Here is a 26759-nt window from a genome sequence, read left to right as displayed (position 1 = left end):
TACTTGATAGAAAAGGGAGCTGCTTATAAAGGATAATACTGTGTGTACACATACCTATCTGCAATTTTATTTACCTGCATGTTGAAGGACAGCATCTTCTTTGTTTGCTCATTTTTAAAAGCATTTAGGCCATTTTTAAAGCATTGAAAATTTGGTGTGTTTACTCTGAAACTTTTTAACTTTTTGCTTGTGTTGTAAGAGATCTTAAATAGACATTGTACATGTTACTACCACATTTGGCCTTTGTTAGGATAATTAAATGAATCTTCAGAATTATAACAGCTTTTTGTATTTTACTGATGCCCATCCAAACTTTATCAACCCCATATTTACAGAGAGTGATAAGCCACGAACAGGAACAGGTGAACCAGTTTTAAGTTTGCACTACAGTACAGAAGGAACGACTACAAGCACGATAAAACTGGACTTCACTGATGAGTGGTAAGAAGTTAATTTTGGTTTTGATTGGTTATTGATCAGCGCACATCACTAACACTCATCTAGCATAGATACAGATAAATTATTTTTCCGTATGGTATATGTATATTTTTAGGAGTATATAGACAATTTGAAAGGTCTGTAGTCCTTAATGCATTCAGAACATAAAAGACAGTTCATACTTTAGCATGACACTTATGCAAAAGATCTTTTTTGTGATATTTACTGTGAATCTTTTCAATGCTAACATAATTTGAAACATGCCATCTTCATCAAACCCTAGCATAATATTAGTGTTCACTATCTTACTAAAGCAAGGTAGTACAGTGATGGAAAGGTGGTCTGGGGGCTGGTGCTTCAGTTTTAATTCTCTGCTGTGCCAGACTTCTCATATGGTATTCTGCAAATTAGTCTTTCTGTGGCACAGTTTCCAAGTTGTATAACAGTATTTCTGTGTCTGAGAGGTGTTGATGAATGCATATGATTAAGATACCAACTTTGTGGACTGCTTAGGTATTACAGTGATGGCATCCTTTTCAGATAATAAACGCATACTGTTTAACTGGCCTGCCTTACTTGTTTTTGTATCCAAGCCTATCACTAGAGCACCTCGGGATCTCCCAAAACAACCACAACCCTTGTTTTATCACCTCTTACTTCTATTCCTTTGCTTACGTTTTCAAAATTACTGTAGAAGACAGGAAGTAGAAATGCTTGATGGCATTTGTTACTAGGGGGAAAAAAAAAACAACCAAAGACCACATTTAGCTATTCTGAAGTGCTGTGGCTTTAGACCTAAAACATACAGCTTGTCCATAGCAGTTTGAAAACTTTAAGCACTGATCTGTGTGTTTTCACAAGAATGAAGATTTTCGCCCATGTGAATCTGAAATACTGTGACAGTTATGTTCAACCCATCTATCAGACTATTTCTGTTTAGAGTCCAAATCCAGCAAGCTTTGAAAGAATTAGTTTTGCTGTAATGCTTTTTAACTAATTCTGCATTTAGTTTTGTAGTCACCTTTGTTTAATGTTTTAGGAAGGGCAAATTTCACAAGAGGGCAAAACATTTGTTAATGCTCTGTTCCATTTATTCTAGTGGGGTTTTTTAGTGTAATAATAAAATAATACTACCACTGTATCACAGAAACTGAATTTTATTAAACAACATTAACACTTTGTTTCTGTGTTTATTTTAAAACAAAATTTGAAAAAAGAATGCATTTTGCACTTCAAACAGTTAATTACATAATTGATTCTAAAGATCGAAAATTTGAATAAACAACTACCTCAAAAACAATATGTAAGAAAAAGTAGTGTACAGGGAATGGTGATGAGGGCAGGAAAATGACTTGTTACAAAAATGTGTAATTGGGGAAGTAAAGACTAAGTGAAAACTACTAAAACTTAACTTCATGTATATATTGTGCCTAATAGCAAGTATTTTAACAAATATCTTGGGCTAAGGGTTAGCACCATGTGAATGACAAAATACCATGTGAATGACAAACGTCAAATATAATACCAAAGGAGAATGAAGGACTAAACATCATGATCTTTTAAGACTAATGGTAGCAATATTCAAGGCTTTAGGACAGTTCTGATAGAAAGGCATATTAAAAAAAGCAGTACATGGGAAATAAGCCAAAATTATGGGCACTAGAATGTGCATGATTCAATACCTTTTATTTGACAGAATAATGGGTTCTAGAAACATACATGGCATAATAGAAAGAAACTGTTTGGATTTCCAGAAAGTATTTGATACTTTGCTGCATGTTGAACTTCTGTTCAAGGTGGGACAGATAGATCAATAAAGAAACTGAATGTAGTGGTAAGCTAACTTAACAGAGCTTTTGTAGTGGGTAGTGTAGTGTGGTAGTGAGAGGAAGAAGCATTTCCTAGCAGGACAAATTTGCAAGGCATTGTCAGTTCAGAGGCTAACTAAAAACATTGTGCCGAAGAATGGAATAAGAGAAGTAAAATGCAATTCCCTCTAGCAAAATGATGCACTTGAGGACAAATAACAAAAACCTAATCTGAAAGTTGGGAGTGTTTTGAAAATGAAATGGATGAAGATGTGTAATGCAGCTACTAGAAAGGCAAGTATGAGCCTAGATTTCACCAGCTGGGAGACTTCAGCCAGGGATGAGAATTACTGGTGCTGCTGCTCAACTCTGTTTTGCTTTGTGACTTAGAATGCTGGGTGCAATCTTCATCATGCTTTCAGGAAAAATGATTCAAATTGCCAGAGGTTTAAAGAAGGGTTATGTGGAGAACTGGGGAAACAGAAAACCTGCTATGGAAGCAGACAGCAGGGCTTAATGTAACAAAAGCACAAGGTGTTATTTTGCTCTCTGAAAAACTTCGTCTTCATGTAACTGCTGGTGTGAAAAATAACGAAGTAAAAGTTAAAGCAGAGTAATACATGGATGTAAATTAGCATTGAGCGTTAAGCTAGAAAGTAGATTCGTAAGGGTCAAAAAAAATATCTTACTGCTTAGACTGTGATTAAGTTCATAAAAGTGATAATATCATACGAGGCATGAAATAGCAAAACCCCTTGACTTGGTGTCTAGCAGTACTCTTCTTGCCTGTCCATTCAGAAACAATGCTGAAAATTCTTGATTTAGAAGAAATACTGTAAGGGCTAACAAAAATTTTCTACATACTCCAAATCCAGTACAGCAATGAGACAGAGTATTGCTCATCAAGATGAGTGAAAGCTCTCATATTTAATGTAAAAAAGTACTGAAGTCTAGACTAGATTCTCAAGAATCTAGACTAAGCATGATTTGTGCTGCTTCTAGCGATGTAGCATATAAAATAGTTTAGTAGTAACATACACAGGTAAGAAGATACTTGTAACAATACAGTCTAAATTCTTGAGAATCATGCTTATAATTCCCATAACTTATCTTTTGTTTCCACTTTCGTCCAGTGATTTGCCTAAGTTTCAGGCCTCAACACAGATGTGGGACAGGAGAGAATGGGAGAGCTCAGGCACAAGGCTTTGCATTTCCCAAAATAAGGTCTTTTCTAGAGAGTCTAAAAACTTTAGTTTTGATGATATTCAGAACAGCAGTATTACATATTTCCTGAGGAATAATTTTCCTTATTGTAAACAGAAATTGGTGTTCCACAATAATTATGTAAACATGAATGGGGAGTAAATCTCAAGTACCAGCTTATAGTGACTCTTGAGAAATAACAAAACTTTGAGGACTGAAAGCCAACATCAGAAGTCCATGCCTCAAGTGATACAGGAATGATAGTTAATGGTGAAGAACCTGGAGAATTTTATCTGAATCACTTTTATAATTGGATGGGATAAGATTATGTATTAGTGTTCAGCTGACAGCTTGTAATACCTTTAAGATTTCTGATTATTTATACATGTAAAAAAAAAAGTATAAATAGTGAAAGAGAGCAAATCCCTTTGAGTTCTCACAGTATTTTGAAAAGCAATGAAGAAATCCTTTAAAGGTTAAAAAAAAAAAAAGATAGGAAGGAGACAACAGGGTTCTGTGATGCAGGGGAATAGTGTGGGATGAGTGGCGATTGACATAATAAAACAGAATTTTGAAATTGCTGTGAAGGTTGTTAGTTGTAGCTGCTGCCAGGAGCTATTGAATTGTGAGACTGCAGTGAGAAAGATGATGATGGTCAGGCTGTGCTATTGCAATGATCTATTTACATTATTTCTAAATTATTTTTTTTTACATGTTATGTTGCCAGGAGCAGCACAACTTCAAGCTCTAGAGGGAGTGGAAGTCATTGCAAAACTGAAGGCCAAGAAGACTCTGTAAAAACAAAAGCCTCAGAAGAGTCAGGGCCTGAAGGTGAAGAAACAAGTAAGATAGTGTTATTTCTGTAATGTTAAGGTAAAATTTCTGCTCTTACATGTTCATGACTGCCATTGAAAACAATGGGAGTCTCATACACACGCATATGAAGGCAGAATACAGCCATAATAGAACATGATTTTTTTAGGAAAGAAAAAGATAACCAACCTGAGATAGCTGCAAATAAATATAAACAAATTTAACTTATCCTTATTCATTTTTCTTAAGGACATGTTCTGCCCCAATTTGTATCAAAAAATAGAACAACTGTGCTTTGCAGTCATAAATGAGCGCTAGGTATTTTGTTATATTTCTTTCAAGCTTTCACTGTATTTTGTTGCATGTGGTTGGTTGCTCAATTCGTTGCCAAAAGGGCAGTCAAGTCAAATGACTGATTCCAGAGCAATGGGGTTTTTTTTAAATCCTTTATTAAAAAATTATAAAATTATTTCTCCCTTCAAAAATAATAACTTTCAGTAAGTGATCATCTGTTTCAAGAGTACTACTGCTACTTTTGCAGCTGAAGTTCTCATAGCATAGGATATTAAGTATATTAAGGAACAAGAAAGAAATACTTTTTTCCTTGTTAGTGTATTGACCTGGGCAACTAGAGAGGTTTATGTATACTGACTTTAATGTGATTAAGTATCTGTGGACTTTGGTGGGAATTGCTTTGGTTTCATCTAGGAGTGCTAGTATCATTTAGATTTGCTTACATTATAGATGTGCATCTAAATGAAATCATGTGATTTAATATTAAATTGTTTAATTTAGGAGTTCCTGATGAATCTCTCAAGGAAGATGCAAGTGCTGAAGAACTGAAAACTACAGATGAAACAGTAGAGACGACAGAAGCAAGTATGTATCTGTACTCTTTCAAATATAGTTATATGAAGAAGTAGAGAATGAAAAACTAAACTTCCAATATAAACTCACTTGCATAATTTAACTTCTGTGACCATTTAGAATGCTTTCTAAAATAGGCTATAATCATTAATGCTGTGACTTATTTTCCCCAATGTTTTCTGTTAGCTGTATCAGATAAACCCAGTCCTGATCATTCTGGAAGCCAACCAGAAGAAAATGGTCACAATGTTGATGCTGTGTCTGGAAATGTAGAGGAAGAAGCCTCCTGTGAAAAAAGTGCTAATCAAGAAATTTCAAGTCAAAGTGCTGAATTCACTGCCAGTTCTCTTGCTGCAAACAATGAACCTCAGCCACACCCAGAATCCTCAGGTTTTGCAACTCCAGATGAGTCCTCTACCAGGACCTCAGCTCTCCAAGAAACTGATGATAGTGATGATGATCCTGTTCTGATCCCAGGGGCAAGGTATCGAGGAGGACCAGGACACAGGTTAGGGGAATACTTATCTCTGCTATTGCTTTGCAAAATTCCTTTTTTTTTTTTTTTTTTTTTTTTAATGGAAGATCTAGAAACCCATGCCTCATATCCTTAATTAAAATAAATAGTTCTCTGACAACTAGCCAAGAGCTTGATAGTTGAGTCTAATTTGCCTATGTGTAAGATTAGTATAGCTATATTTTCCCTCCTAGCCAGGCAAGCTCCTACAAATCTAATACCTGCTTGTACTTATTTCTTGCCTGTTGAATACCCCAGTGCTAAATATTTGCAGTTCATTTTTTATTATTCTACCTGTAGTCATAAGTATAGAAAGTTCATAAATTTGTGTACAGGGACCTACATTTTCTTTCAACTGTACTTTAGGTGTTCTTACTTTGGCAAAGCAAGAGCTTTTAACTGTTGCTCAGCAATGCTGTGTTTGTCTGTAGTATATACATTAAGACAGATGTGTTCAATTTTTCATTCTTCTTTTTCTCTGAAGGAGAAACTCTAATCCTTTCTCTTTGTTGATTATTGAATATCAGTATGTATAGCAGTAAAAAAAAAAAGATTACTAGTTGTCGTCATTAATGAAAGACATGTTTAGTAAGCTTTGTGTATTTTTTTTTCTTGTAAAATATAAGCAGCTGTACATAGTTGTTTGATCATTCAGTAAACTTAGCCCCCACTTTCGTATTGCTGGTTTAATACCTTTGCTCACTAATTTCAATTCTTGGACTTTTTAAAAGCTGCAATAATTATTTAAGCAGCATTTCTATTGTTAGACATAAGAAAATAGCTTTTTTAATTTGTTTTAGCTATTATGTGACCTAGTGTTGGGTGCCTTAGGTTTACTCCTATCCTGTTCAAGGGCAACATTATCTTGCTATTAATTTCTTATGCTAGCAATGCAAATTCTTTACAGGAAGCATTACAATATGTATTCATTTGGAAATCAGAAAGAATTTAATAGTTGTGTATAGAAAAGGTTTTGAATAATTTGCAGTTAAAAAGTCATGCCACCACATTGTCAGTAGTGATAAAAATAACAGTGGTTACTTATTGCATAGCATGAGTAATTCTGCTCACTAAATGACATTTTTTTTATGAAAAAAACAATATATACAGATTCTGTCTTAATCCATTAACTCTCCATGCAATACTAAGTAACTGTAGATAAATATCTAATGGCATAATTTCCACTGCACAGCCAATGTTCATTACTATCTAGTGATTGAAGAGCAAGCTGTGAAAAGCCCTGCAATTTTAACCCCAGTTCTGTTTTCAAGCAGGATTCTTAGCTTCTCTTCATGCACCTTATGTTGTCTCTACAATGTAGTAGTTCTTGTAGTAATATAATAAGAATGATACTTCCAGGAATCGTATAGCTGTTACAATTTCCCACTAGTGGGGACATCTTAAATGAAGTTACACTTCATCTGGCATGCTTTTTTTCCCTCCTTTGTGTGCAGCAAGATTTCTTCCTGTAGCAGCTAAATTTATCATATAGGAAAGATCATTCAACTAAATTAATGAAATAATTAAAATTCTTTATGCAGTCCCCTGCTCCCTTATTCTTCCCCCAAATAAAATCTGACAAAAGTTGCTGTGTAGTCAGTACTGGTTTAGGATTGCCTCCAGGCTTTCATTACTCGGGTTTAATGCCTGACCAATTCATTTTGTTCTGCTTTTGTGCGTGCACAAGCAGTGAAGTTTTCTAGTTTAACTTCTGAACAATCAGATGTATGTTTACATTACGTTCCCTCCTATTCTTCTGGTTTCAGGAGTTTCTAAATGCCCTCTGAGGTACTGAAGAAAAATAAGACATCCTATGCATGCTCAAAGGAATTTGGATTTCCAGTAAGAAAGCAGGCACTGGTGGTCTTAAAGGCTAGCTATAAGCTTTCTTAGTATTTATCTCTCATATGAAATAGAGTGAAAGGAACTGGAAGTCCTTGCTGCTACTACTACTAAGACAGTTGTTATAGCGTATAATCCCTCTCATAAACAGATTAAATTCATATAAAATGCTCCTTGCCCCTTAACTAGTGGGAAGCTTCCTCAAAACATTGCTCCTATAATGGGTATAAATTGACTAAAATTAGTCATTTTGTTTTGTGCTAACATACTGTTTTGATTTAAATATTTTTTTCATGTCCAGTGCTTATCATTTGAATGATGTTCTTCCTGTCCATTGTCAACTTTTGTCTCGCTAGACTGAGTGCCAAGTTTTTCCTCACTCTTAGCAATAAAAACTTGTGGTTTTCCTGCCATCATGCTGGCTCCTGTCTGTGCTCCTCTATATTCCACTTATTTCTTGAATGTGGTAGACCAGAATTACGCACACTGCACTGTTTGGATTTTGCTAGGACTTAATGGTATGAATATTATTCTTGGTCTAGAGAAGATTCTCTGAGACACAAATGGGCTGTAGTTTTATCCTTTTCCTCTCTTGCTTGTGGCTGTCTCCTAGTGGTGGTTTGTGGTCAGACACAAGATCAGTTAGTATACTGAAGTCTTTCCTACTTTGTTATTTCTAATTAATGTGTTCTTATCTTTCACCAGAAGGAAGCTCAGAAGTGTATGACTGTCAATTTTATACTACTGAATTTCTACCCACCTTTTTTTCTCAAGGTCCTACAGTCCCCTCTATATTCATAAAGTTACCCACCCTCATGTCCTCAATGCACTGCATGAATACATTCCTACATTTTGTTGAAAGACTATTAGCAATATATTAAATACAATTGCCTGCAAGACTGGTGCTTACCTCCACCAGTATGCTTCCTATAGGCTTACATTTTCTCTTTTTTCACTTAGTAAATTGTGTTACCCAACAATTCCTGTACTAAATCTCATTTTCTCAAGTTTATCTAATAATTTAGTATCCAGTGTGTCATCTTATAATCAATAGCATTAATATAGAAATAATAAAGTAGATTTTTCTCTCTCTAGAATATCTAGGGGGGACTTGCTTTGGGGCTTTTATGTTTTTGGGTTTTTGGTTGTGTGGTTTTGGGTTGTTTTTTGTTTTTTTTTTTCTTTCTGGAGAAGGTTATATGGCTAGCCTGCAATAATCTACCTTTTGTGAACCTATGTTACGCAGAGGCAAAAAAAATGTTTAATTCTAAGTTTTCTCTAGGACAAAAAATAAAAAGGAGGCTGTAGCCTTCTGAAACAGAATGCTAAAAGCTGTTTGAATAATAAGCCTTTTCCAGTATATAGCATTACTAGTTTGATCCACAACCAATTTTAGGTTTCTTTAGATTGTGTTTTTTGTATACCTTAATAAGTAGCTATTGTTTATATTGAGGAGAAACTCCATAGTTGGGGAAATGAAGATAAACTGTCTCAGAGTCATTTTCCCACTGTAAAGTACAACTTTCTCCACCGAGGAAGAAAGGGTAGACTTCTGATTCCGTACTCTGAAATCATGATCTTAAACTTCCTCTTAAGGAAAAGAAGTGGCAGAAATACCCTTTTGATAGCTCTGTTGACAGTACCTCTAGTTAAATAAATGGAGACCTTCCTGCTGCATCAACTCTTTTAGTAAGATGGATGTAGATTTCGGATTTATGAACAGAATGTTGTCCATTTTGCAAATCTAATGTTTACAGAGCTTCCATTGTTTGAATTTTGTTTGGGTACATATCCAACTTTTAATGTTTTCAAACTGAGGATTGGGTCTTTTTCTCTCTCTTACATAATCTAAGAATAGGTACAAGGGACATGATCTCTTTATGGATGCTTATGAATCTCAAAGCACAATGAGGATAGATAGTTTCTCAACAATTAACCTGAAATTAAACTGTCAGGAAGGACTATGCAACAGATATGGAAATACAAAGGTTGTACCTGCTTTAATATTTTGAAAAGGACTTGGAATAGTAGCAGCAAAATGTGTAGAAATACACAGCCTTTGGCTGATAAATTGGCTGTCAGCTGAATGTTGACTAGAAACCACCTAGGAATAGTTTTGACACAGAATGACATTTCTTTGAAAGAAATAATTAAGAATGTGACATCTGACTTTTTTCTGCGGCATTTCTGTAGCCACTCAGCATGACTATAGGAATGGTGAAGATCAGTGACTAAAAGAAGCTATATAGTTATTTAATTTTTTTATTGTCATTGGGCAAGTCAATACATGCTCTTTTTAACAAAATGTATAAGAAACCACACAGAATATTTCTAAATTAAAAAAAAAAAAAACAAAAAAACCAAAAAAACCTGTTTTGTACAGCAGAGCAGTTTAGCTAGATACTCAACAGAGAAAATAACCTTCTAGGCATTTTAGGGAATCCACAAGAAAAGATCCCTTCTCTTACAAATATGAGGAGATATGCAGGTTTTTAAGTCTCGAAGTATGCACATAGCATATCTTCTTTAAAACTTAACAAGTCCAGCAAATTTAGTTGGAACAGAAATAGATAATATGGCTTGCCTTAGCACCATATTTTGTAATCTGTGGCGGGGAAAAAAATTATGCAAAATGTATGTTCTTCATGCACAGAGAGTGCAGTTTTTAATGGATTGGTCTTAATTTTCACAAATTAGTCAAAACAGCTCTCTGAGGGCTGCTTTCCTACTTAAATGACTGAATTAATTTTGTTTGGACTTTGACAGAAGCTGATCTATGAGCAGAGGCTAAGCCTGGAAAATGTTAAAGTAGTAGGTTAAAATGTCAAACAAATATGAATGTAAAATGGAAATTATTATGCAGCTGCTTCTACTTCTGCTGTAATCTATGAAGAACTACTGCATTTTATAAGATCAACTTTGTGTACTGTTATGTAATCTGAATACTATTTTTGTTGAAATCAAAGTAGTCTCATATACTAACACATTGAGGAGAAGGTGTCTTCTCAGTTGAAATATGTAGAGCACATTTTGTAATAGATGCTAACCTTTTAAAAACATGATACCCAGCATTTTTTAATGACTTCAGTTGTTGTTCCCTTTACTAGATATAATATCAGAGGAACAGCGATAGGTGATAGAATAATGAGGTAATTAATTATTTTCTTCCTCCCCTCCTCCTTTTTATTGCCATTTAATGGATTTATCAGGTTCTTGTTTTTCATATCTAACTGGCATTTTAAGAGCATATTGCTTGAGTTATATTTAGCTGCATGTATTGCATGGAAATTGAAGAGAAATGGCAGTGTATATATTTAACAACCTATTAACCTTTTTATTGTGTGCCATAGAAATTAATGGAATTTACAAGTGTGTAGTTTGTGAAAAGCAAATACCTCTTTTTATTCAGCTGCTAAGGAACGTGTTACATTTGCATGTGCCACTGCTGACTTGCTTTGTCTGTAGTAGAGATCACCCAGTTCTGGACGAAAATTTAAGAATACATGTATCAAAGACCATTTACATTTTTTGCCTGAACAAAGTTATGGACCTGAGCATAATTATTAAAGCTATATTTGATAATAGCAAGATATGTACTAAATTTTATACAATATTTCTTTTAATGAAGTTAAATTAAAAAGTCACTTGATCTCATATTCCTCATTGAAATACTCGAGCGAATTAATTGTAAGAACATATAAGGCAATTTGGGCAATTGTGTTTGGCCGCATGCAATAAGAGGGAGAAACTATCTACTGTGATTTAATGCCAAAGGCTATATGTAGGGGAAATGGCGCAAAATAATTCTAATGATGAAAATAAACATCTTGGCTTTGTGTGGCTGGAAAAGACTCAGGATGTGGTTTCATAAAACTCTGGACTTAGCCTGAGTCCTATATTTTAAGTGCCTACAGGAGAATAGCACAGACATGTATTTCTGTGTCATGTATTCCAATCTTAGCTGAAGTTGGAATACATGGATTTAACTCAGCAACTTCTTGAATGTTCAGGAATCTGTGTACTTTTTGTACTTTAAATTTCACAGTAGGCATTCTTTCTATATTAAACGTGCTTACCATGGAGTTCTTTAGCTCTTCAGCACAGCCCATGGGAATATTGTTTGCTATTGCTATAAATTTAATATAAAAATGAATGATGCATTCAGCATAGAATTTTTTTATCAGTATATTTTGCTGATTTTCATTGTCATTCTGCAGCATATCAGGTGAAAATTTAAAATCTTTTGTAGCTGAGAATAGTTGAAACACGGACTGTGTTGGAAGGCCAGGAAATGACTTAGGAGTATGTTACAGTAAACATTTCTTTTTATATGATCAGCAGTGAAATAACTTGGGCCTGAGGGTAGAGTCAGCGTGCTGTTAACATGATGCTTTTGCCCTTGGTTTTGAACTATCTTAATGCCTGAAGTTTGACAGCAGTAGTAAATATCTTCCATAGGTTCAGAGGCTTCTAAGGGAATATGGTTATTTGGTAATTAAAATCAGAAATATAATCAAATCTTGATATTTAGAAAAAGCATCTATTTTAATATGGTGGTGGTGGGTTAACTCTGGCAGGCATCTCAGCTCCACAGAGCTGCTCACTCACTCTCCCCAAGGGGGATGGGGGAGAAGATCAGAAGGGTAAAATAGCGAGAGAACTTGTGGCTTGAGGTAAAGACCAGTACAATGGCTTACTAATTAGACACCTCCCTGAGCTGGATTTGACTTTGGTGGTGATAGCCAGCTTGTTAAGACACGCAGTTGGAATTCTTGGGCAGGAGCATGGTAGCTGGCAGGTGGATTCCTCTACATGGTTAACGAAGAAATGACCATAAGGCATCAGAGAAAGAGGTTCTAAATGGTTATAAGCTTTAGGTTCCCTGCAGTTGTTTTGGGTAGGGAAAATAGCTCAGATAAGAGATGGCAACAAGAGGGAAGAAAAATAATATCTTAACTTGAAAGAACAGAAGAGAAAGAACCAGGGTTTCTGGTACTTGGCAAAAGAGGCAATGTTTTTCTGCGTGTAAGTAAATTTGGAAACTTACGGAAGTGACAAAAATACTTAATACTGGAGGAGTCAGTACTGAGCTCAATACTCAATACAGAGCTGAGACAAGAGGGATGGAAAAAAGGAAGCATATACATGTGAGCCAGCTGCTGCAGCCTAGTTCAGGACACGATCGGTCTGCAGTAATGGTGTTTGAAAGAAGCAGGGTTATCTAGGATACCAGATTAATTTTATGGCAGCTACTACATCTGGACCTCTAGTGGAACAAAGTTTGTAGCAGAATTCCTGTAGATTGTTTACAGATTCAGTTGATGGATAATTGTTCTGTTTTCCCTCTTTTGAAAAGCATATAATTAATTTTGACTTTCTCTCTTCTAACTCTAGTATATGACCATAGCTGTTTTAAAACATGCAGGGCTGGTTAGCCAGAAATTGTTGGGTAACATAGATTGGGAACTGAGGTCTGCAGCTCTGAAAAAACTTTGTTTTAAATAGCAATGTGTGACATATTGTGCTTTAAGAAACAAACTAGTTACTTAATTGTGCAACTTGCATACATTCAGCTTAAAAAAAAATTCATTATTACACTTCAAAATTTTTAAAAGTACAGAAAATGCCCTATGTGTCTTTTTTTAAGGCTTATTTTACATGTTTACATCTTTTCTATTTCTCTCTACATATAATACATAGCTGTGGATCAGTCTGCATCACAGGGTTTTCGTGGTTTGGGGTTTTTTCCTTTTAAACCTATGTTTAATTGAAAGAATATAATGGCTTCACTTCTGAATCCCTATTCCACTCATCTAGGGCTTAATTTAAGTGGGCTTTTGATAATTGATGTTTACAACAATTGATTCTGAAGACTTCAAACCTGGCTGATCATAAGGGGAAAAGTTGTGCACTGGTTCATGTCTATATTCTTACTTTTGGAAGTAATATTTAAAAACTATCTTTCCACAAGGCACACTTCACTGAAGTAGTGAAAGTACCATACATCATCTTGTGCTCAATCTTACTAAGACTACACACACCAACTTTTTTGTAAAATATTGCACTAAGGTACCACAAAATTTGGCAAAACACACTTAAGAAGGCATTATACCTGAAGACCAGACAGTAGTACTGAGTTATTCTGAGGTCAGAGCACAACCTACAGTATAAGGGCATAACTAAAACAGTTTCATTGGCTTTAGAAGACCTAACATTTTCTCTACCATAAAATTAATAACATTAATCTATATCCAACATTTTAGAGATATCTTCATTATTTGATGCCTAAATGTGAATACATAATACAACTGTATCAATTGATGGAGTTGCTTGAGGAGTGCCAACACAATGTGTATGAATTTCATTATCTGACGTGCTTGGAAGAGTGCACAGTTTGGAAGGGAAGCAGCGGCTCACAGTCAGGCTTCGCTTAGGCTGAACTCCAGAACAGTACAAACTGCACAGTGGGCTTCTGTATCTGATGATGCTCCAAGTGATTAGGCTACTTTTTTCTTTGTGTGACTTTAAAAATATATTGAAAATCTGTAGTTATGGAAAAGTAGTACTTCTGAGAGAATCTTTTTCCCTGTAAATGTTCTTTGTTCTGAAATATCATTAGATTGGACTCATATTTATCTTTTCTGGAGAAGACTTGCCTCTGCCAGATTCCTGCTTTTAGCAGTATGTTACTAGAGTGCCTGATAATAGTATCAGTTACGTGCTTGGCTGAATTCTCCCTGTTGAAGGTAATCATCGACTTTACAAGACAACTAAATATCAATCCATTCATGCCTTTTAAAATAAGACCCCAAACCAGATTTTAAACTAAGAAATTAATTTAGTTGAAAGACAGTGTTTCCATGAAAAGCTGCTTCCATGCTTCTGCTTTCGTTTAAAAATGCATGTTTCTGACTGGTGCATAGTCTTGAGGTTTTTTTGTAATGCCTGAATTCAAGCCTAGGGCAATTTAGAGGAGGAGATAAATTTTTTCTAGAGATGCTAGGATGAAAAATTATGCAAGAAACTACTTTGGGTTACCAGTTAGTTACTTTAATATCATCTTCTAATCCCAAGACTTGTTAATGCTATCTAGCAAGTAACCTTTCTGAACGAGCTAGACAAGTCTACTACTTTGTCAATCCTAATGATGTTTAACGTCTCAGCTTTTTCACTGCACTTCTTTTATTAATTAATGTGGATAAATACATGACAAATACAAATAGCAATCATAGTAAGTGATAGCTGTGAGGCTAGCAGGCATGCTTCTGAAACCAAAAGGGTCTTCCTGTGCTGATGAGTTGTGTGTGCTGTTTCCAAAGCTGTGTGATCACTGGTAGGGTTGGTAGCAGAGTAGTTGTTATTACATGATTCTTGCTTTTACCTTCTCGCACAAAAACCCACCTTTTAAAAAACCGAGGACAAAACCAAATATGTACAAATAATTGTTTAAAGTTTCTGGAAGTGTTTTATGTAGCCTATCATATACATGCCACCCTTCTTTTTCCTTCATATAGAAGTAAACTGGTGAGAAGAATTAATTCTGAGATCTTTAAAGCACAGTAGATAAAGAACATAGGCTTCTTTTTTTTTCCTGCGTTGTATGAAGATGTTGTGGTTTAACCCCAGCCAGCAACTAAGCACCACGCAGCCGCTCACTCGCTCCCCCCCATCCAGTGGGATGGGGGAGAAAATCGGGGGGAAAAAAGAAGTAAAACTCCTGGGTTGAGATAAGAACGGTTTAATAGAACAGAAAAGAAGAAACTAATAACGATAACACTAATAAAATGACAACAGTAGTAATAAAAGGATTGGAATGTACAAAAGATGCGCAGGGCAATAGCTCACCACCTGCTGATCGACACCCAGTTAGTCGCCAAGCGGCGATTCCCTGCCCCCACCTCCCAGTTCCTATACTAGGTGTGACGTCCCATGGCATGGAATACCCCGTTGGCCAGTTTGGGTCAGGTGCCCTGGTTGTGTCCTGTGCCAACTTCTTGTGCCCTGGCTGGGCTTGAGAAGCTGAAGAATCCTTGACTTGAGACTAAACACTACTGAGCAACAACTGAAAACACCAGTGTGTTATCAACATTCTTCTCATACTGAACCCAAAACACAGCACTGTACCAGCTACTAGGAAGACAGTTAATTCTATCCCAGCTGAAACCAGGACAGAAGACTTTGTGAAGAACCCTCTTCTTAAATCTGTTGAAGATTAAAGTTGAGACTCCAGTGTATTATAAGGACTAACTAAAAATACAGTATATTTATTTAGTGTAGTATAAGAATGATGACCTAGAAAATTGCCTAGATACAAGATTTTGGGGGGATAGAAAACTCTCACAAAGGAAGTAGTAGTAGTAGTCTATTTTCTCTGGGGTTGTTTTCTAGACAAACTTTTAAGAAATGTATTGTAATAGTCCACTGTTAAGTGAATCTATTGGCTAGTGCTTACAAATCTCTTCTAGTTTCTATAAAAAAATAAGTATTAAAATATTTTTTAAAAATACCTTTTAAAAGCTTAGCTGTATTAGATCATCTGTCTTACTATGAGTTTGTGGTTTGTTTTGGTTTGGGTTTTGTTTTGTTTTAAATCTGTATTAATTACATTACTTGCATTCATTTTCCTTTTTTGCCTAGCTGTAGGATAACATTTTACCTTAATTTTTTTGGTCCAACTTTCTCCTATGACAAATACGAAACAAAAATCTAAGCAGACCACTGGCCGAGACAATTAGTTATGAGACCTGGTGGGTTTTTTTCTGGAAAAGAGGACTTGTCACAGGAGTCTCCAGGATCAGTGACTAAAACACCATACCACATTACTTGTGGAAAAATTCAGGTTACTAGCTTTCTGGTAGCAGTGTACAGAGGTTGCAAATATATTCAGTTCTGGCTCAGTTTACTTTACTTTTCAGGATCACATAAATTCCTGTAATAATTTGACTGCTTGCATTCTGCTAAAATCTGTACCTACTCCTTCTTGAGAGTGACATTCTCCTCGGACTGTGTTCAGGACCTCAAAGCTAATATCATGGAATAAAAGAAGAAAAAGAGTTAGGTGCAGGTGCTGCGATGTGACAGTTTGGAATTACAGAGATCTGCAAGCCTAAGCCTAGAACTAAACAGGAAGAATTTGGCACCAGGGTCTTTACACAGATTAATCAAAAGTAGATTCATGGAATTAAACATTTATAAAACAAAATACATAATTTAGTTAATTTTTCTGTTATTCTAGGAAATCTTCTGCTGTATCCCTCACTGCTAATATATGGGATAGTTGCTACAATAATTGATCTTAAATCATCTCTTGCCTTAGTAGGGATTTTTTTAAAGCTGTCTAAATCTTGAGTCTTGTCATACAGAAATAGTGAAGAACAATACATTTAATGGAATTCTGGGGGGAAACCAAATCACACTGGAAGTGCAATAGATCCTTAATTTCTTAAATTTTAAAAAACTTCTGGTTTGGCATAGATTTTTTTACTTCAGAATTTTGCTACCTCATTATGGGTGGAGGATATCTCTAGCACCGAAGAATGAAATAGCATGTGAATTTTGCCAACAGCTGAAGCTTACTCTTCAGAGAGGAATAAGATGTTGCATCACTTGACATTCCACTGTCTTGCATGCTATTCTTGTTCTAAGCCAGGTTGGAAAAATTAAAGTCTGGAACTTTACATTTGGGATAATGTTGATGTCTGTTCTCAACTTATGGAGAGTGTGTTTGAGTGCCTAATTATTATTTTATAGTCCTTTTTTGATAGCCCATTTCAGTGTTTAGAGATGGACTCTCAGTAGTGTTCTCTTTGTCTGCAATTTATAGACGATCTGCTGTTGCCCGCATTCAGGAGCTCTTCAGAAGGAGGAAAGAAAGAAAAGAAATGGAAGAACTGGAAACGCTGAATATTAGACGTCCTTTAATAAAGATGGTTTATAAAGGTCATCGGAACTCCCGAACAATGGTACAAACTCTTTGTTTTGGGAACGGTAGAGATTTTATGGACTGAGTCAGTGTAGCTGCCACATTGATATGCTTGCCAAAATGGATATTGTAATGTATTGTAAGCACTTTTTCTTGTATATTTGGTTGGAAGCCATGTAATTTGCTCTAAATGAAAATTAAAATTAGTGTGACTCTTGTGTCACCATGCTAGGCATTTAAGTTTTCTTGAGTTTAAGACTCTCTCTTCCCTTAACTTCCTTTGAAATCTTGGGTATTTTTCTTAACTTCTTTTTCATTTTGTCTGTCAGCTTTAGTATAAAATGTGCCTACCTTCAAAATTATGATTTAATACTCACTTTCCCTTCCAAGCTCTTTAAAGATTAAATAATAATTTTGAACAGCTTGGAAGGGAAAGTGCGGATTAAATCATAATTTTTAAGAGCCTTGACATCACTGAATTAAAAAAGAGGAAATAATGCTTAATAGTTATTAAATCGTAATCTATCTACTAGATACTCTTTCATACAGAATACTGTATTTTAAGAAAAATGCAGTTACTGTGTTTGTAAAGCAGTGGTGCATGAGAAACAAATGCTGGTTTCCTTCCTATTTCTTTTTTCACTTTTTATGTTATTTTGAAGATGTGAAGTTCTGAGTATTAGGTGGTATTTTGTAGAAGTAGCTCGGGTGTTATTTTGCGGAGAAATAGTCCCTCTACCTCCAAAAGCAATTTTCTAGAGTTTGTGTGAAGGGCTTTGATTACACAGGGGAAAATGCTTCAGTAAATGCGTATTTCAGTCTACATGAGCAACAAGGTTTAGAATAAGCTTTGATTAATGACAAGGAGTTTTGCACTGTATTTCGGAAATTAATTTTAATTGCTCAAAACCCCATTAGTTTAAAAGTCATAGCATCAAGCACTTTGTAGTTAAGAGACGTTAAAATTAAGCTTGCCTGAGTGGTCTTAATTCAGTCTCCATTTGCATGTGTGTTGTTATACAGATTATTTCATGAATTTTGTGTTTGGTTTCTTTGGGATATATGTTTGTGTTTTTGCTTTTGTTTCATATGAGCACCTATGACAAGTAATGCACACAATGAAAGACAATATAATTTTCCCTGTTGGTTTCTATGGTAGCAAACTTTGTTTTAATTAATTTTTTTGATCGATACCCTCTTTCCCGCAAGGCAAGGGCTGATGGTATTTCTCTTTTAAGTTTGTGAAGGAGACAGCTTAGAGTTCTTGTTTCCTACACACCTGAGCAGCCCAGGGATAAAGTTGTCTTGTCAATTACACGAACATGAACTATTTTAATACACACATATATATCAAAAAGGAGAATGAATTAAGGTTATGCAGGCAACTTGAATAATTCTGGTACTTCCTTACTTTTGACATCTTAATTTGGCAATCGTACAATTTTTTTAATAAGCATATTTTAAATGTAATTCTTATATTGTTAGAAAGCAAAAGATAAGTAGCATTATATTGATGTTTGGTTGCACCATTGGCAGGGTTGGAATGTTTTTATGTTCATCACATAGATCCCTGCCATGTAAGCACTCGAATGATGTCATTAGAGTCCTAGGTATTACTGGTTTTTCGTGAAACAGACCTGAAAGTATGGCAGCAAGGGGTGTGATGGTAGTGGAATGGTGGGGGCTGGGATTTCCTGTTTCTCTTTAGGTCTTGGAGGAAAAAAATGCTCCTGTGAGCCCAAACTCCCTTTCTTTTTCTTCAAAATTTGTCTTTTGCCATGTGCCTTCAGTTCTTTGTCTCTACTGTCTCTTCCTCACTATTTGTCCATCCAGTCCTAGTCTTACTTCTTTTCTTAGGTATGCTGTTCTTCCTCTATTCCATTCGCCCTTAATCACGAGTCCCCCTTTTCTTCAGTAGAACACCTGTGTGTGACTAGTAAATGGGATAAGTTGTGTATGGGTACAGTAGAAGCAACTGTGTATATGAGTTTGAAAACAAAATTTTTAAATAGGAATTTCAATGCTATTAATTTATGTGGTGCTAAAATTAGGTTTTATGAATATTAGAAATGTAAAATCAGCAGTTAAGAGAATACAAAGGAAGCAGGAAGAAGTCATAATTGAGAATTAAATATAAAGTTATTTATTATTGGAGGTAATTTAGATGTACTTCTAACAAGATAATGAAAAATATGTATTAAGAGGAGCTACAAGACAAAAGCTGCCGAATGGTGAATATTTTGGAAACACGTCTTTCAGTACAGAATCCAGGAATGCAGTTTCTCTGGCTTATTTTTAGACATCAGGATGACTTCATTGCACTGACTGCAATCATTGGTATATATTCTATAGGCAAAGAACTAGCAAGCCTGAAATTTAAAACTGGACATACTCATGCTGGAAATAAAGTACATATTCCTAACAGCAGTAAGGGTTTGGCTTACATTCTTTATCATGGTGATTTTTAAATCAAGGTAGCTGGGACAAAGCACAGAGCAAGACAATGTCTCTGTCCTTTTCACCAGTGCATTTTCTGAGAAAACTATGCAAAAAGAAAGATAAGGATGCAGGCACTGTCCTCTTTAGCGCTTTAGTACGATGTGTTACTTGGAAAATAATTCTGTAATAGGATTCTGTGTAAATGGCCTCAAACTTGGAAATTCTGTCCTTTATGCTGGAGATATTCTCAAATGCCAAAAATTAGGAAAATATTTTATGCTAAACACCAAACATTGGACACCATCTGTGTGAACTCTGACAGCTGCTGCACAGGAAACTTCTGTGTACATAGGTATCTCTTTTGCCCAGTGTATGTCAATTTAAAGAATTCATAAGAGGTACTGGTAACTGTTCACAGTATAATCTTGCGTGTAGGATTTCATTTTTAACTTTCAGACTTTTTTTCTCTAGAACAAACATCAGACTATTGTGGAGCTTTCAGTTCACATCTTGTGATTGGGTTTGGACTGTTCTCAAAGGAACGTCCCTCCTCCCTCTGCCAACCCACCTAGCCTCTCACCCTGTAGATGACGTAGGACAATAATGGAGAAAGATACTGCTGCCTAGCCTGTTCCTATTTTCAGTAGTTTAACAATGGTTATTTTGATGTCCTACTCTAAAATCAAAAGTGACTTCTGAAGAAGGTTCTAATCATTTGTGAAGGAAGTGACCCATTCTTGTTTGCTCAGACTAATTGCTTGGCTTCGTTTGGGTTATATCTTTTCAGGAACGGAGGGCAGGAGAAGCCTTGGCATGGAACTATTATTCTACATTTAACAAACCTAATAGTTGCTTCTTGAAAAAAAATATTCTAGGGTGGCTTTTTTTGGCTCGGAAATTGAATAAGCCACATTCTTTCAGGCTGTAATCATAAGAGTATCTTGAATGTAACAGGTGTAGAATAATATCAACATTATATTTCAAGGAAATGGATATCTGATACTATTGCCACTTTTTTCCTGGCCTGCAACTTCTCTGTCATTTACATGATCATTTACATTGTAATGGTACTCTGTTTCATAGGACAGACCGCTTCAGCTGCCTTCAGTTCCAAAACTCATGAGGTTGCAGATCTATGAAACACTCAGGGAGTCTGGGTTTTCCCACTGAATTTGTAAATACACAGTTAATAAATAATCCAGCATTTACTACACAAGTAATTATTTATAAATAACATTTAAGAAATAAAACCAGTATAGTCTAGTATAAATAATAAATATATTAATCCATAAAAAATATAACTAATATGTATAAATGATTATCAGATAATACAATACTCTTATAATGCTATGACAATATCATGTGTTGGGGAGAAGGATGGGAATGAAGAGGAGAAAAAAGTTCAAATTTATCGGCTCATTTGTCTTCCAAAGACTTTTCCAAGTCAAGTACGTGTCAAGTTAGCTATCTTGTCGTTGACTATATCTGCTATTTTCTTTAATTCTCAGAATCAGGGACAAGACAGTCTAGCCGTTTTGAGGGCAGAGATGGCCACTTCATTAAAAAAAGTGTTCACAGCATTGTTAGCATTGTTAGCAAACACGTATCCAGAACGACAGTGCTGTTGAGATCACGATTATTTACGGAGCTTAAGACGGTAGGTTTAAATACCTGGTGAATTATAGCTCTTCACAGCAGGAAAGGGAAATAGGTGACATAATCAACCATTATATAGTATACTGGCCTAGAGCATCAACATACTGTTCCCTAAAACCCCCCTTTTCCTTTTACCCCGAGGACGATGATGTTCCTCTCTTCATCAGATGGAGCGAAGGCTGTGCGCTGATGGCAGGGGACGAAAGGCAGAATGCGACAGGAGGCCTTGGCCATCTCCACTGAGATGGTCTCCCTGCTCCAAAGGAAGCCTTCTGTCAGCCTCCCGCAGTGCTGTCGGAGCTTCCTGGAGAAGCTGCCAGAAGGGGAAAGCCCAAGTGCACGCTGTCTGCGTCACTTCACTGACTGTGAGGCACTGCAACAAAACATACAGTTGCAGTGAGAAGTGGCTGGTTTTCTGGAAGCCTTCTCAAGGACCTTGGATCTTTCTGCAGTACCCTTCAGTCAATGGCATGTCCAGCCCAGTTGTGTTCACTCACAAACAGATGTGCACACTTTAACTCACATTGTTATGTTTGTGAATTTCCTCCCATCTTTTATGGTTTATGAAAAATCCTTCAGTAATTTGTGCACCTTTCAAGTAAAAATTATTACCGTGTTATTCTCAGAGTATAGAATTTCCTCCTTCAAGTGTACAGTTCTCAAATCGGAGAAGTCTTCCTTGAATGTTTTAATTATAATCCAGGGTCAAACTGCTGTGTTATTGATAATGTTACAAGGGAGTTAGCTGTTGGCCAAAACCGAATATCATCCAATTATAACTTCTGATAAGTGATTTAAAAATTAATATAATTTGTGTGATGCTAGTCTAGTCAGTGCAAAGTAAAATGCCATAAACTGGCCCAAGATGCTAGAATGACCTTCAGTGTGAACAGTAGGCCCTCAAACAACTCGCTGCCTTTGCAAGATAGGTTTTACCTTGCTCTCTAAACTTATACGCAGCAACGTGTGTGTTTAAAAAAAATTTAAAAAAATAATCAATAGTCCATGCATTACACATACTCTTTGCTGATAGCATGGGCACGCTACCCATACGTGACAAATGTTAGCCATATCACTTCAAACATTTTGCCCAGGTGCTTGGATACCTCAACAAAGTACTGATAGGAACAACCAAATAGAATAGAATGCATCATTGCTGTGTCAAGAAAACTGTGATGATATTGGTTCCAGTTGCAGGGAGAGATGCTTCTACTTTTATCTACTATTACTGTAATAGCTGAAGCTGAAGGGTCACTTCTGCCTGGATGCCTTCCTTGTTCAGTGGCTTATAACTTTAATTTTGGCCTTGGACTGAGAAGTCTTAGTTCTTATCTGATTGATTATAGAGGAGGAGAAAAAATTCCAAAGTTTGATTTCATGACTCTTTTCTTATCTGTCAGACCCAGTTAATTCCCACCTCCCAGTTTTCATAAGCCTCTGTCTCATCTCCCCTTCCTGTGTAAATGGAAAATCCCCACCAGGGATTAGCCTGTCACTCACTTTAATTTTCCAGACTCTTCCCAAAAACTGTTTCACATACCCCTGTCTCCAGTATCATTCTCATCACTTTGGAAAGTGACAAATCTCCTGTCATTTATTTCCAGACTGCTCAGTCTGCCCCAATGCCTCTCCTTTTTTTCTATTAGCAGCCACTTTGCTCTGGAGATCTTTAACCTCCTTAATTTTCTTTTTTTTGATCGTTTTTCTTTACATGTTTTCTTTAAATTTTCTTAAATATTGTTTCTGCATTTGCAGAGCTCTTACTTCAGAGGCAGTGTTACTGCAGAAACAGGAGTATACTCTTTGATTGCTTTCCAAGCTAGTCTTATAAAGTAAGTGTTATTTTTGTTTCTACTGCAGATAAAGGAAGCCAATTTTTGGGGATCTAACTTTGTCATGAGTGGTTCAGACTGTGGCCATATTTTTATATGGGACCGACATACTGCTGAACATCTCATGCTTCTGGAAGCTGATAATCATGTGGTGAACTGTCTTCAGCCTCATCCATTTGACCCAAGTAAGATGATAATTTTTCACAGTCTGCATGTTCAGGTTATCTGTAGTAAAGCATTTTAAAGCTCAATCTTAAATTCTTTGCTCAATAGAGCATTGTAATGATTAATGAACTATTGTTCACTTTTTCCCCTGTAAATTAGATAATACTGCATTTAATTTTGTCTTTTACTAATGACCCTCCTTAGTCAATAAGATCTTGGAATGAAAACATTACTGACGTAGTATTTATAGGAAGTTAAGATATAGTAAGAAGAATCTCCATCTCTTGCTCCCCTCAATACATTAAATGTTTTCCGTGACACTAATGAGGGAAATATGGGGTCACTGAAATGCCAGCAACGCTTTGGGAGTTGATATTGGAATCTGCTCTCTACTTGGCTCTGTTAAAAAAATTGAGTGAAGTGGGTGTCTCAGTCTCACTGTCTTTGTGAGATTAGATGAATAAAATTCATAGAAATTCTATTAATTTGTATTTAGGGGAAAATACTTATAGAAAAGATGGACCAAAGTAGTAGAAGGAATCGTATGTCGTCTGACGTGTAGATGGAAAATCTGAACCATTCCACAGCTTCTGACATAGTCAAAGAAAGTATTTGTGTTATTTCTTTTTTCATAGCTTACATGGCTGTAGAGTAACAGTCTGCTGTAAATAAATAAGCAAATAAAGTTGTTATAATAATACCAGAAGAGGCTGGGGGGTTTTCAGACAGTTTGTGGAAACATGGAATACTGCCCCACACTGGATAAGCCTTCAACTTTTAAATGCTTAATTGAAACTGTGTTCCTGTAAATGTTGGAGTGTGTGGCTAGGTTGGACACTTCTTTTGGAAGCACCTTTCAAAACGCTCTGTACCTTTACTGATTTCTTGATGGAGTGCGACTGCCTCCCTGTCACATGCTGAAAATGAAATGAAGAGGTCACCCTCCTCATAGGATAGTTAATCTTGTACCGTTTTCTAGCTACTGAGATCTTTCTATGCAATTTTTATTCCCATACATGTTTTATGCGATGATCTAGAGGATGTTCTGCAACTTCTTGTTTTCCATATTTTAACAAGTGTTGCTGCTTTATATTTAAATAACAAATAAATTTACATGAAATACACTGAAATTATCGAATGTAAAAATACCTTTGAAATTATCTTGCTTCTGCTTTGTATCTGGGTCTACAAATCCTAAGGCTTTGTTATTAATGCGCATACTTACCAGACTATCAGCAGAAATATATTAGTAGTGTCTGGGTTGGTTCTTACTTTCTGCTCCTATCTTATGTATATTCTGGTGCCTTTTTTTATTTAAAAAAGGAGGGTCTTGATGTTTGCATGTATTTTCTTCATATATATATATTAGCTCAGATCTCATATGGAGACAGTAATTATATAGCTGTATGTCCAGCATGAGAACTGACATTTACAAGTAAATGCTTCAAGGGAAGCATTTTTCTTCAACTCCAGTTAAGTGGAGAAAATACTGGTAAAGACGTAACACATTTAATTTAAAATTACTATTACTTACTTCTAGTTCTGGCCTCTTCGGGTATTGATTATGATATAAAAATTTGGTCGCCATTGGAAGAATCCAAGATTTTTAACAGAAAACTTGCAGATGAGGTAAGAGCCTTTCTTCCATTTTCACAGTAATGTTGCAGCTTCCAATTCTATAAAAGCCTTTAGTGCAAATTACTGATACTGAATTAACAGTTATTTAATGTTCAATAACTGAACTACAAATAAAAACCTGCACTTTATAATAGCTAACTTCCATATCATTGGCAGCACACAGAGGCACTTTTTATTCATAAACTCTCCTAGAAATTATAAGATATGATCAGGTATCATGTACATGAAAAGTTGGAAAAAGTGCGAACGGATATAGAAGGAAAACTGACAGGACTAAATAAATGAAGGTAGTATCCCTCTTTAAACAAATAAATTAACTGAAGGAAATACAATGATATACAGAAGAATAGAGAGTGCAAAAATCAATCCTATTAAATACTCTGTGGCATAAAAGGGAGTTAAGGTTAAGATTGCAAATTGGGAACTTCATGGAATAAAGCAAACATTGCAAGCCCAATCAGTTATAAAAGTCTGTATGTAAGTTTATGTAACACATTGTTTTCATACCCTCAAAGCAATAACAATGTACATAGCAACTGGCCTATGATGATCATATAGCTGACTGCTGAATAATCATATTTTAGTGATTTACATAATTTATTAAAATGTTATATGTTTTTCTTCTAATATATTAGAACAAATTTGGTTGTGAGGTGGTTTGAGGGTTTTTTTGTGCAATCTCTTGGACAGCAGGGATATAGTAGACTTTTAAAAAAATTATTATTTCTCTGTGTTAGTACTATATATATTTAAAAAACCCAGAAACCCACAACCCTTACCCATCACCCCCTGTTCCCCCTGAAAAAAAACCAAACCATCCACTTGTGAGTTTTGAACCTTTCCCATTATTTTAGCAGTAGTAACATTTGTGAAGTGATGCTTCTTTTTATATTGTATGATAGTTTTACCCTATGATGTGTTTTGGAGCCTTTGGGGGTTAGAAATATTGCTAAAAGTAAACATGTGCTAAAAGTAATTATTGTACTGATACTTTTGTCACTTAATAATAAATTATTTAGAGATCTAATTATTTTTTCTTTAATAAAAAATGTAGAACTTTCAGGAAATTTGATCACAGTGTGGTTTGTAATTGTACATGTTTCTTGTTTTTTTTTTAATTTAATCCCTGTATTGAAATACCTATGTAGAGGACAGGAGAGGTTCATAGAAATAAAATAGTTTTCACCATGTTAAGTTTGGCTAGAGCAAGTGTCCAACCTATCTAAACTGAATTTTCAATAGAAAGGAAGGTCTAGGGAAAAAGCATTGTGTTTGGGGAAAGTTCAGTATAGATATAGAACTGTATTTAAAATTAAGACAGGCCATGACCTTAGTGAATAGGAAAAGACAGTGGGGATGGGAACAAATCTCTGAACAGAGAAAAAGCATCAGAAGCAGGCTGTCAAAAGGGTCTTACTGATGATGCACTAGAGAAATAGGAGGTGAAAGAGGAAAAAATGGCAGCCTGCTGTCTTCTCAATTTGCTTTTAGGGAGTGATCAGCTGTGCAAAGTGCCTGGTAAATAAATGAGAATGACAGAAAAGAGGCGTTTTGATTTGGCTAGAGGAAGGTCAGTGCAGACATTTGCAAGAACATGTTCCTCATAAGAGGAATAGGCTTGA

General features: G+C 35.6%; 1 protein-coding gene across 6 annotated transcripts in view; it reads left to right on the top strand.

Annotated features, from left to right (window-relative positions):
- Positions 1–26759, top strand: part of DCAF6 (DDB1 and CUL4 associated factor 6) — a 91936-nt gene that overhangs the window by 62994 nt on the left and 2183 nt on the right. For all 6 annotated transcript variants that reach the window (XM_049824330.1, XM_049824326.1, XM_049824328.1 and 3 more), the window contains 7 exons: positions 336–441; positions 4177–4292; positions 5058–5141; positions 5316–5637; positions 17309–17447; positions 23363–23519; positions 25040–25128. In XM_049824330.1, coding sequence (XP_049680287.1) covers positions 336–441; positions 4177–4292; positions 5058–5141; positions 5316–5637; positions 17309–17447; positions 23363–23519; positions 25040–25128 — 1013 coding nt within the window. The remainder of the gene's footprint in view (positions 1–335; positions 442–4176; positions 4293–5057; positions 5142–5315; positions 5638–17308; positions 17448–23362; positions 23520–25039; positions 25129–26759) is intronic.

Source organism: Accipiter gentilis, chromosome 21 (genome assembly GCF_929443795.1).
Source record: "Accipiter gentilis chromosome 21, bAccGen1.1, whole genome shotgun sequence".
Classification (NCBI taxonomy): domain Eukaryota; kingdom Metazoa; phylum Chordata; class Aves; order Accipitriformes; family Accipitridae; genus Astur; species Astur gentilis.
This window is presented reverse-complemented; position numbering and strand designations above follow the sequence as displayed.